The 13066-nt window shown below is 36.1% G+C and overlaps 1 protein-coding gene across 4 annotated transcripts; it reads right to left on the reverse strand.

Moving 5' to 3' along the window:
* Positions 1 to 2749: 2749 nt before the first annotated feature.
* Positions 2750 to 7980, reverse strand: LOC141656744 (uncharacterized). Of its 4 annotated transcripts, none has more exons than XM_074463769.1 (8): positions 7638 to 7980; positions 5772 to 6897; positions 5340 to 5430; positions 5059 to 5216; positions 4889 to 4940; positions 4740 to 4816; positions 4388 to 4481; positions 2750 to 4294 (listed from the first exon to the last, which is right to left on the reverse strand). In XM_074463769.1, exons 2-8 carry the CDS (start codon positions 6825 to 6827, stop codon positions 3810 to 3812), a joined length of 2013 nt encoding a protein of 670 aa, XP_074319870.1. In that variant the 5' UTR covers positions 6828 to 6897; positions 7638 to 7980; the 3' UTR covers positions 2750 to 3809. The 4 variants fall into 4 exon arrangements, with proteins under 4 accessions (XP_074319870.1, XP_074319872.1, XP_074319871.1 ...); XM_074463771.1 differs by having other exon boundaries at positions 2750 to 4307; XM_074463770.1 differs by having other exon boundaries at positions 4388 to 4430; positions 7638 to 7973.
* Between the last annotated feature and the right edge of the window lie 5086 nt (positions 7981 to 13066).

Genomic DNA, 13066 nt, shown 5'->3' on the forward strand with positions numbered 1-13066 from the left:
AAGAGAGTATATTTAATTGCTTGAAAGATTGCTGGCTGCTGTAAGGAAAATAGAAACAGAAGAAGTTTGTCTTGAAACTGGTAAGCAAACTGTTATTAACTTTCGAGGACTCTGGATAATTCTCTCATTAGATCAAGGGTTTGTAAGTTAATCAGCATGAAGGCCGTTAGATACTTAGATCATGATATATCTCGTAAGTTGTAAGTTACTAGAGATTGACACGATTCGAACTCTACAAGAACTCGACTTGAGTGAAGAAGGTTGGGCATGAGCTGACTTTCATAGACCTAAGCTTGGCTTGACTTGCCTGTGTTCCCTTAGTTGTGACTAACAAGCTTAGTTTCTGTCATTTTGTCTTTGAGGGCACACAGGAAAATGATTTGCTCGTCATGGTCCATGCTTTTAAAATAAGCTATGCTCCAACATGATGATACCGAACTTGGGGATGTTGGTGAGTTTTCTTAGTAACATTATTGTAGGATTCATCTTGCTCCTGTACATTTTTGCAAAGTTTCGTGAAATTTGGTGACACAGAAGAAGCAAAGTCGTGACATTCGCTTTTTCTTAGCCATGCTTATTGTCCATTTGTTTCGGTTTTGTGATTCTGTTTTGCTCTGTTTTGCTTGCTTAATGCTAATGATTCGCATTTTCACACTTAGTAGCATCCTGCATTAGTGCAGATTAGGTTTTGCTATGTTTTACTTGCTTAATGCCAAGGTTTCACATTTTCACATTCAGTATCATCCTGCATTAGTGCAGATTACGATGTTACCTTGATAAAATTTTCGAAAAGAAAATCTTACTGCAAAGTCTGCAAAAGTTTATCCTCGACTCCAGTAGATGGCAACAGAACTGATCGTTCCACCTTCCAAGTTACCTGTTCAGTTCTTATCCCATCCTTGCAGATGGATGAGTGTGGGTAGTGAAAGTACTTAACCATCTTGATTAAGAGACAGGGTTTAATAGTGATCCTAGATTTCCATAGTACGTTAGAACCGTAAAAATCGCGATGGGAATGCTTGCAATGACAGTAGTATGAATATCATTTTAACCATCGACAACACCGAGAAGCCTATCAAAAACACTTCAGTGGTAAATTAGAGGGTATTATGAGTTGTGAGTTATGACTAGGGGTGTTCACTGGTCCGGGACCGGACCGGACCGGACCAAACTCTCTGGACCGAAGACCAAATAAGGGTTAATAGGTGGACCGAGGACCGGACCATATTAATATTGGTCTGGTCCGGTCTGGACCATAAAAACACGTGGACCGGACCGGACCGGACCAAAGTGGACCAAATATTATTGTCATTGACATGTTTTAGCCTATAAAACTAGAATTCGAGAAGCTCGTAATGATCAAAATAAACAACATTATTTTCTTACTAGATTTAACTACATAATTACACATCTTATAATACGTGTAAACAAAGTAGAAAATAAAATCAATAATATTACAAATTTAAAAATTCTTTTATTACATAACTTCGGTCCATGGTCCGGTCCGCGGTCTATTCGGGTTGGTTCAGGACCGGACCGAAGACCAAAGTAGAGTTAATAGGTGGACCGTGGACCGGACCAAACAAAATTTGGTCCAGTCTGGTGCGGACCAAATGGTCCGGTCCGGTCTGGTTTTTGGTCCGGACCACTGAATGCACAGCCCTAGTTATGACCATATGCAAAGACAAAATTGAAATTTTTTAAACATCATTCATCATGATACGCAAATTCTTATTTCAGACGGGCTCTTTTCCCGTCTGAAATAAGACGGATAAAATGTTGCCATTTTTTAAGAAAATGTAACCAATTAATTCACAAAATGTTATGACTAGAGATGTCATTTTTTATCCTGAAAATAATGTGAACAATAATGGTAACATGTTATCAGGAAAATAACAACATTTTACTGTAAAATGATGACATGTTACCCGTCTTATTTCAGACCAAAAACAGCCGTCTGGAGAAAAACGGACTGTGATACGCAAATTAGAACATTAGGAACTTGAAATATGGCAATCCATCTGAAAGAGAAGTAAACATGGCTCGCTCCTTGACCCGTAATTTGTCCCGCTCTGGACCCGCTCTCTCCACGAGTCAGTACGAGGCCAACCCTGCCCTGTCACCAGGTCAGCCGAATATTGTGAATCCACCGTCTTACTCTTGTCAAGTGCAAAGAAAGTAATTTCCTCGTCTCGTCTCACAGTAGAGTTCAACACTTCAGGCTCGAGAAAAAGGATTATGATCCGGGTAGATCACGCACAGTACTTTTTGAAAGATATATACATTTTTTCCGAAAGATATTACCATTTATAAATATAGTTTTTGAATAATATTATATTTTTTTAGTGTAATGTTTTAGTAAATGTGCTCAAAAACTTTATACTAAAGCAGAACTCAAAAACTTTAAAATAAAACTCAGAAAATAAACAATAAGAGGTACTACATCAGATGTATAGTCTATGAACTGCTTCAGGCTCCTATTTGCGCAAGAATTAAGTAGAAAAGCTAAAAGGCATGCAAGTAAAGGCCAAGTTACACGAATCGAGCTCAATTTCTACAAGTTAATTACAAGGTGTGTAAAATGGACATTAATGACAATTTTTCACAATAAACATGGGCAAATTATCACACCTTGCAATAGCGAGGCGCTTACATGATACTTATACCCAAATACGAAAGCTATCTCTGAAACGAAAAGAAAACATGTATACTCAATTATACGAAAAAAAAAAAAAAACTAGAGTGAAAATATTGCTAAAAACTACTTTAATAATTTGACTGAGATTTGTACCAAAAATAATACGGAGTATGACGTAGTAATAATTACAATGAACACTGCAAGGGTATATATACCTCTAAAGAGAGTGATTTATTCATTGATGCTTCTCCAATCTGATGTTGACTAGCAACCAAACGATCTACATATTGTACTCCTGGGCCGGCTACCTAGGCCGTGTTTCAGCCCCACCGGCCACCAGCCCGTCCCCTAAGTCTCCAATGTGACTGGGCCAAACCACGAGACAATGTTCATATGGCAGGCAAGAGAATCAACATTCTAGATTTCTAGTACAAGCAATATATAGCATAACAGCCAGGGGTCCCCGCACCATACTATAAACATCGGTGATCTCTTTATACTGGTCGGCGGTCGCAACCTAATCACGGTACAACAGACCTACAAAAAAGCTCAATCCTCGGAAGAAAAGGAGAGAATTAAGCAACTACTAATTTGGGATCAACATCGAGTAATCGAGGTCTCTAGGGTAACCCCACCACCGGGTTAAATGAGGCCTAGGTCATATCACATAATCACAGGGATATGTAATCTCAACATGCATGGCCAATCCAAGCACATGAAATGCTAATTTTTGGGCCAGCCCATGCAAAATCATTCAAGTAAGCATATGATTATACCGGGAATGTCCTTAAAACAGCATTCAGGATCAACTAACCTCGGTTTTACCACTCATTAGTACCTCGCAATCGATTTCCATGTTCACATTCCAGAATACGGCGAAGGAGCAGGAGCACGATAAAGTGAACACATGACAAGAGGCACATTGCATGGTTCAAGATTCAATAGGCCAATCCCAAAAAACGCATTATCCATCCCCGTTTCCATTGCGGGCCTGCCTGATGGAGTGATGGGCCATCCCAAAAGGCTTTCATTGAACAGGAACCATTTCTGAAACTGAATCGAACCGCGTACCATGCCACATTGGCGAGAGGGCCACAGCCTTGCAGGCCATAGTGAAGTGAAAGCAACCTCGTGAAAAGCCCGACTATGAATGAGTATTAAATGTGGGCTTTCAACGGGGTACTGGTAACCCGTAATTATGGAATGATCTTATCCTTCCATCCAAACCAGCAGTCACAATGGCCATACCCCAGGCATGAGAGTCTGACCTACTTTGACAGGTTCTCAGAAAATTGTACTCAGACTTGTGCATAGAAGATGCTTTGGTTGGAGCAAGAAGCTTTTCCTCGGGCCATAATGCTGATCCGTTAGGATAGTTTGAATCTTGGAGGAAACTCTGTCGAAATGAGAAACGAGCCGGTGTAACGAAGCATTGTTGTCCTTTAATCCCGTCTTGAAGCCCGGGCCAAGGGAGGGCAACTGACGAGTTGGAAACAAATCGTTCAGATGAATTAACTTTTTTAACGCGTGAAGATTCTCGGTAGCCATGGTCAGTGCACTTCCAAATATGCACACTAGAATCTTCAAATGCTGAGACTATTTGCTTCCCATCAGATGTGAAATGTGCTGAGCTAAAAGCTGCAGTGCCTCGAACTCCTGGTGAAAAAATCTATCAAATACGAAACAAGGATTCGGAAACTAAACTAGAAGAAAATGCAAAAGGAGAGCAATTGAGAAACGAAAACGCACCCTTGTATTTCGCAATGACATCTACACCTTGAACAATTCTAACCTGAGAATCAGCACAAGATATCATCACTTTGCTTGCGTCTCTAGGGAAAAACTGCAATAGAAAAAATTTGATCAGAGAACCACTTTCTAATTGATGCAATTCTCAACACAATTACAATTTTTGTTACGAGGCACTCAAAAAGCTTTTATGTGTAAGTAATGCCGCTAACAAGGGGGGTAAAGTTGTGTGCGTGTGTATATCCAACCCCTTACCCCACTATTTGTGGGAGCCCTTGAGGCACCTGTTGAATGGAACAAAATACTAGTGGAATGCGTGAAATGTACAATGCTAATGATACGACATGATTACCTGGAATCCAGTTATCCTCTTCCCAGATGACTTCTTATTGTGTAAAGAAATTTGAGCGTCTAGTTGGAATTGATGATCTGAAACATAGAATATTAAACTAAGATGCAATGAAAACAGCAGGTGAACTATCTAACAGAACTTAATAGTACCTGATATGCTGTAAAATCGGCAACTTCCTGTGATGGAGCCAATGATTCCTCCCTGAGAAAGGAGAAGAAGATGCCTGGTGTTATATTATTGAGTACTCCAAAAACATTTTCTTTAAATGTGGGACTGTAACCGATTCGAAATGACTAAGCTTAACATTACTGTGCCATACCTGGCCGTCAGGACGATAGCAGACGGCCGTGACGATATCTTTGATCTCGGTCCAATATGCAACTTTGCAAACAGGTATCTCCCATATACGAATTTTCCCATCGATTGACCCACTAATGAAGTAGTTTTCATCTACTGGATTGAACTCGACACATGTCACTACATTGCAATAAAAAAACGCACAGAATCAGGATTGGAAAAGGCAATATTACCATGGGATAACATCTATACATGCCAAAAACTAAGAAGCACCGAAAGGAATGAACCAGACAGGGGACATACCATAATTATTATGAGGAAAGACTTTGAGGGAGTGGTTATTCCCAACTTGCCACAGCCGAACAGTTTTATCTATCGATGATGACAACAGATACTGCATTGCAAGGGAAATAAATGAAATCGACCCAATTGAAAAGCATATACTCCCTTGTTCATTTGGATTCAGTACATTTTGTTTTCACGATGTTTAAACCGATTCCCTACATTCATTATTTTGGTAAGAAATAACCCACAAAAGCGCCTTTCATGTGAGCGCGGGTCCCACCCTTATGTCCCATATCCAGTTTTTCATCACCTAAAACTTTATTCCGAACAAAAATATAGTGTCATGGACTGTCAACTCCAAAAACACTATGACAAAAGCTATTGTAGTGAATTTAGGTGAATGGAGGAAGTATGGAAGTTCAAGCATACATACATTTTATAATCACTTACATTACTCCTTGACCATGAAAGATCCAAAATTTCACTAGTGTGTCCTTGGAACACGTGCAACGGTTTCTCCAGTAGTCGGAACACCTTCGGAGGAATGACAACACAGGCAGAGTCGGAATTTCTACTTAACCTGCCAACTTTTTCTTTATCCGCCCTAAGCCGCTTCAACTCCAAAAGTTGATTCATTGTGAAGTAGACAGAAGAAGGATCTATAACAGGGATATCTCTGTCATTTGACCTATCATCTTCCGTCACTTGCCACACACGCACAACTCCGTCTTCTCCAGCACTAGCCAGGAACCGTCCATCAGGACTGAATTTCATAGTCAAGATTGCACCTTTATGAGCTTGGATGCTTTGACCGTGGTAAAGAGCTGAAAGTTCCTTGGATTGCCTTCCGGACTGATGAACTTTAACTCTCTTAATTCTACTCTCAGGAGATGAGTTACATTGACAAGAAACCTCTGGGTTTTCTGAGATACAAGAGAAACTCCGCAATCTACTAACCCACGATTTCTTTACCCTCTTTGTGGGACCCAAAGAACTGTTCTTTTTCATGTTTTTTACAGGCGAGGAACTTGGGCTGGATTCAGAAACAAGTTCTTTATTCTGATCACCCACAGTGCTCTCTATTCTCCCACCCAAGTCCTCAATTCCACAGGCAAAATGCACCTTAGATGTCGAATTAATTTTAAAACTCGAATCATCACCCGACAAACATGACATAGACCTTCTAGATAGAAACTGATCATATTTTGCTCTTCTCAACCTAACCCCACCTTCATTTCTACTGCTATCTACCTCTCTTACAAAATCACTACTCTCCTCGGAAATTTCACCGGATACCTTGATTACATCTAAACCCAACCAGTTAAAGAAATTACTCTTACGGGTTTCAACACTATCTAGATTCTTAATCCAACTATCAAAATGGGAACTCCTTGAGACGGAATCGCAATCATCAGGACAATCTAAACCCGAATCACTAAACACAACAATTTCCTCAAGAGCATCAAAATATTGGCTTTCACCAGAATCACTAGAGGCGTCAAACATTTTCGGCCTCGAGCTTAAGTCTTAAGTCTCAACCCATTAAATCCCCCCTCAAGTAACCAACATTTTCAGCCTGAATTCCCAGAAAACATTAACCCCATTAAGGAAAACTTACATAAAGAAATGCAAGATAAATATAAATAGTAACACAAATTCCAAGACCCAAATATTATATTAATCTCCAAATCAAACATAAAAAGGAAAAATATCTAGGGATGAGTACAAAACATAAGAAATCCAAACACCCACACAACCTAAGCTTTTGACACCCATCACACTTTCAACATTTTCTATATTGGCAAATTGAATTGGATAATTAAACTAGAAAACTACTCCAAGTTTATACCTTTTTAGCCATCCCTCCATCACAATCGTTAGTTTAACATTCATTAAAAGAAAGGTAATGAGTGAGACGGAAAGAGTAAATATAACCCTATCAAAGGGTTTTTGGTCTCGTCTAGTGGTTAAAAGAAAGGTAATGTGAGCAATAAGTCGCATTAGTCTCGTCTAGTAGTTAAAACAAAGGTAATGTGGGCAATAAGTCGCATGTTCGAACTCATCAATTCTTCGCATTGTACTGTACTTATGGCTCATTCAACACCACAGCAAAAAAACAAGTTACATTTCCATTTTATACCAAATTCAAGCAAATTAACAAAAACCCATCATATCAAATCCCCCAAAAAAATTTAAAAATCATTCATAACATTCTTTATAACTATAATTCTAAACCTAAATTACAATTCAATTGAACCCAAATAAGCAAATTAAACAGACTAAGTATTAAGAACTTAAAATGAGAGAAAATCTCACATATTACAAGGAAATTGCAGGAATTATTGTGTTTGGAGGCATTTGCAGTCTTGTACAGTAGATAGATCCAGAAAGAAGTAAAGTACTTGAACAATTATAGAACATAATATTACTGAGTACTTGATCATTTAATTACATTGAGAAGGGAAAATATAGTTATTATTTGTACTATTTTGGAGCAACCCAATAAAAACATTTGATTAAATAATGTTGTTAATTTAGAGTTTAAAATAGTTGGGGAGTTGGAGAAAGGGATTGAGGAAGAAGCATGAGAGACATAGATATGGGTGTTTGGTGACTAGAGGGCTAGAGGCAACATATAGAGAACTTAATCAACACGAGAAGTTGGTCATGTCCAACTCTTTCGAGTTGGTTTGATAGCCGGTGGCTTCAACTTACATCCCTCATTCGAAAAGATGAAATAGGTTGGTCCTACCCTAGAGGATCAACCTAGTTTTCTTACCTAATCAAAAAAAAAAAAATCAACAAGAGAAGTTGGTTGGGTTGTATTGAGTTTATCTCTTCTAATTACTGGTATTTCGGTATTTCGGTTAAACGGTCTTAGTGTAAAAACGGGTTAAATATATTCACTAAAGCCCAAATATATTCACCAAAGCCTTGTTTTTTTGGATTTAATTTTAGCTCATTTCAGGTCAGCTCAGTTTCAGTCAGTTCAGTTCAGTTCATCTTTTCACAAATTAACTCCAGTTCAACTCCATTCAGTTCAAATCAATTTAATTTCATTCAGTTCAGACCTATTCAGTTCACTAAACTAAAGTGAATTGAATTGAATTGAAATTTACTGAGACGAATATAATTGAAATAATCTGAGCTGAATTGAAGTGGGCAGAACTAAATTGATTAAACTGAAGTGACTTGAATGAGAGCTGAAATTAAGCCAAAAAAAAGAAGTCTACTAGTTTTTACAAATCAAAACCATGTGAATTGAATTAGGTTAACCAAACAATCAAAGAGATCTTTAGTCTCTTATCAAATCTCATATTCAGAAAAAATAAATCAGTTTTTTTTCTTGATTTTCTTCTTCTTAAAGACTAACTTTAATTTGCTCTCCACTTTAGCCTAGAAGAGCATTTTTCAGTTACTTATCTTAGCTAAAGAAGATTTAAATCAAGAATTTAATAGCAATATTTCTAGAATTAACTTCATATATTAGTTAAATCATTGTTGATTTTTTTCAAATTAACAATGTAGAATTATGAATGTATACTAAAATTTATAATCCTTTTGGATTTATAAACTGGTCTGAAATTTCTTGTAGTCTCTTTGTTCTCCTTGGGTTTGCCCTCGTTCGTTAGTTTTGGTCAGATTTTATGTTGTGTTTTCTTCTCGTGATCTGCCTCTTTGCATGTTTCTTTGATCTATATGATCTTAATGAATTTTTTTTATTTCTTTTATGAGGTTTTTAAAGAGTCATACTTTCCCGAGGATAAACTCATTCTTTGAACCCTTTTATTCTGTGGTTTCTTCTTCGTAAATGGAAATTCTTTAAATTTCGCTTACCTTTCTCATCTGCAAGGATGGTATAGGTTGATTCATATGATCAACCTAATTTAGTTCATAGGAAAAAAACATTTCCTCCATGGCAACCAAACATATTTGGACCATTTCATGTGAATTAAATATAGGAATTGAAATCATATGAGTTAATATATAAATTATCACATGAATTCAATTACTACATGAATCAAACGATACCTTATAAAATAGAACCTTGTCCTGGTTAATTATTTATTTACCTATATATTTCTCATCTGCATGCACGTCTTATTTATTTGTTTATTTTTTTAATATATTGAGAATAATTTGATATCATATATGTATCATTATAGTCCATTTGCACTCGTAAGAAGAATAACCACAAATAACATCCTTCTTTTTTCATGATCTTTAGGCGAAAAGTAAAACGTAAATAAATGACTGAAACTGAGTGACTACTTCATAAACTACTAGTTGAGATCCCGTGCTAAAGCACGGTATTTGTGAGAGTTGGATATATAGAGGCTAGAGCTCGTAAAAATTTAAAATATTTACATAAATGAGTACTTATAATAAATGTTGTAATGTACTAATTATAATGTTAGTAGTATTATATAAAAAAAAGGTTATTATTCAAAGGATGTTTAGATTAAGTTATTTTTGTGTGAACCTATTTTTATTATGAAAAGTAATGATAGCTGACGATTATGGAACAACATAATCTAATATAGAGTCACTACTTTGTTATTGCATTGATCAGAAAAATTTATAGATGACTTAATCTCTTAGTTTTAGTTATAGGAGGATTATAGGGGGATAAGAGGATTGAGTTAGGTACGAAATGTATCTAAAGCGCATGTTGACCTTATAACAGAACATATATAAACAGTATACGACACATCTAGAAGGATGATTTACAAACAATTAAAAATACTATTTACCCCCATACTCTTTTTTCTTTTATTTTTAATAGGACAAATTAAAAGTATTGAATCTTACTCCATATACTTTATTAAGAACTACCCATATTAATAAGGATGAGATAACTTTAAAAAAAGAAGACAGTTTATTTAAAGAAAATGCAAATAAAATTGAAACCATGCAAATTTATTTATTCAGTATGGGTGCATCTTGTATGTCAATGATTAAAAGATTAATATATTTCAGTCAATATATTTCGTAGTATATATAAGTATATAATCTCGTAGGAAGATTTGGTAGTGTATAATAATCATCAATTATTATAATTTTAGCATGGACCCACCACTATTGTCAATCATTTGGGCGGGAAAATATTGAGTAGTTCTTATTCTTTTAGTTTAGTGGGATTGCAAGGTCATTTCCTAAGTCACCATGTGTCCCTTTGTCATCCCTTTAGTTTGTTACTTTCAGTTGATAGGTAAATTTCAATAGCCAACAGCCCAACATCTTAGCCAAGGGTCGAAAAGTGTTTTAATCGCCCAACATTGTTTTTCAATGATCATTTCCTTACCAAATCGTAAACAATGCAAAAACGGGTACATTTACCCAAAATTAGAACATTACCAAATAAATAAGCACCAAAGTTGCCTGGTGTGAGTGGTAAAGGCTCTCATCTCTTAAACAAGTAGTCAGGGGTTCGATTGGGTTCAACCCATTAAATTGCCTTCAGTACCCCGGTAACTGTCGTTAGGGGCGCTTATTCCAATTAAGATCCTCTCCATTTCTTTCTCTCCATTTCCTCTCACAAATCCATTTAATAAGATTTTCCCCTATACACCCTATTAAACCTTTATTTTCTTACATAAATCGTGAACCGTTCGATATTAACAAGATGCAATCCGGTCCGTTGATAGGAAATGGCCTCTCCATTTCTTTTTAGGAAATGGAGAGGATCTTGACTCCGCTTATTCACGCTGGAGGATGAAACTTTTAAAGTGTTTTATTGTGAATTGGAGGGAGTATTAGACTTTAGTTTTTTCTTTTTAAAAAAGTCCTACTAGTCTCGTAATTGCAAATAAAAAATAAAAAATATGGAATAACACGTAATTATATATACTTATTACAAGTTTTTTTTTCTTTAAAACATCACAAAATCTCATTTGTGACGGCACGTATCCGTCACTTTGGAGTGACGGATACCATTTTCCCTCACAAATGACCCAAATAGAGGAGAGAGGGAAGTACATGGGGTGCCCCCACCTTGTCCCCCCTATCCGTTTTGTGAGTGGCATTATCCGTCACTTGCTCCGACCCATCTTCCACAAGACTAATTGTTAAAACATAGGGATGAGAGTGGGCGGGTTACGTTGTGACGTCCCTATTAGCCCCACCTCGCTCCAACAATGACTACTTAACACAAATAGGATCAATACGAACTAAATCTACCCTTACCTGGTCATTAAGCAACAAATCTTTGCTCAAACCAAGCAATAATATTTTATTGGTAATGATTTTGCATGACCATTGCATGCATGATATATTCATATATTATTCCTCGAACTAAAAAAGAATCAGATTCTTGATCGTCATGGTTGACTTAGCTTGTTTATTCTTTCTTCTCTATCCATATGTTATTATACAACCAGTTGTATGCAGTTGTATAGTATCGAATCAGTGTAGAATCCGAGCTGTGTATTAAAGTTTTTGAGTTTTGTTTAAAAGAATCTGAGTTATGCTGTAAAGTTTTTGAACTCACATATTTAAACATAAAAAATACTCTTATAAAACTAGGAAAAATTACACATAAACCCGGATTAATGTATATGGTTGTACTATGCTTATTATACAACTGGTTGTATAGTAATATTTGTGATAGTATTATTGGTAATGCTAAATGCAACCCAGTGGGTAATGGGTTGTATTTAAGAAAACAAAAGAGGAAATAAATTCTTAAACGTAATTCTCCTTTGCATGAGTTTTCTTGATGAAATAAGTGATTTTAAACTTTTTTTGTCAAAATTAATCAGTTGAGATTACAATTCTCGAATGGTTTATTTCAATCTTCACCTCATGATTGACTGTCATGACCTTTTTTGGCTTTTTTCTAACATTGTTTTAGTACTCCCTTTAACCCGGTCATTCGTTTCTTATTCTATTTTAGGATTCTCAGTCAATTATTTTTATTTTTATTTTGGGAATACTTTTGATGTACAATTTCATCTTCCACACCTAATTCAGTTTAGACATTAAAGTAATTAGAACGCAAATCAGATCGGATCAAGTCAGATTAACTCAAATACGAGTTTGTCATTATTGGCAGTACAAGTCGAATTACACCAATGTTAGTAGGGTACGTACGGTCATATTATTTCCAGATCTGAATGTACGTCAATTTCTTCCATTATTTGTTATATTGGGTGATTTGATATAGACAAGAATACGAAAGTTACATGTCTTACTTAAGCCATCTTCATGAAATCAAAGCATATAAGGTGTAAATTGATTGATATCAAATGTACCACGGCAAAAGATTACAAGGAGCGGATGTTGAGTAGTTGATATCATGATAACGATATGGAAAAGATGGTTAGTTGAAATTGAATTGACACATACACATTTACCTCCGAAGAAACCACAATTCCCTTGACAAAAAGTTATCTCCGTTTATTTGGAATTGCCCTACTTTTTAAGATTTGTGAATAGTATTTTAATCAAACGGGCCAGTTCCTAAGAACGAGTTGGAGCATACTATTATGCCATTTTTGTGTATAGTCTTGTGCATCGACGAGTAAGTCGACATTTTAAAGGTAAAGATTAGGATGTTTCATTGTCGGATATTATATTAGTGTGTGATTAGTCTCTTGATCGTAGCCTCATAGGTTCTTTCTAAAGAACTGAACATGGTTCGAAAAAGAACTCGTACTTGACTATTGGCTATACATTGCATGATTAAATAAGTTCCAATTTGGAATTTTGGTTAATCTTGTCAGAATTGATGATCGACTTGACTA

Source organism: Silene latifolia, chromosome 5 (assembly GCF_048544455.1).
Source record: "Silene latifolia isolate original U9 population chromosome 5, ASM4854445v1, whole genome shotgun sequence".
Lineage (NCBI taxonomy): Eukaryota > Viridiplantae > Streptophyta > Magnoliopsida > Caryophyllales > Caryophyllaceae > Silene > Silene latifolia.

Bases quoted from the DNA above. Each gene is read 5' to 3' on its own strand.
- LOC141656744 (XM_074463769.1), bottom strand. From the start codon at position 6,827: ATGTTTGACGCCTCTAGTGATTCTGGTGAAAGCCAATATTTTGATGCT. The intron at 5,217-5,339 runs GTATGTCCCCTG...ATTGCAATGTAG, and splicing joins CTTTCCTCATAATAATTATG to TGACATGTGTCGAGTTCAAT. The intron at 4,295-4,387 runs GTGCGTTTTCGT...TTTTTTCACCAG, and splicing joins TGTCATTGCGAAATACAAGG to GAGTTCGAGGCACTGCAGCT.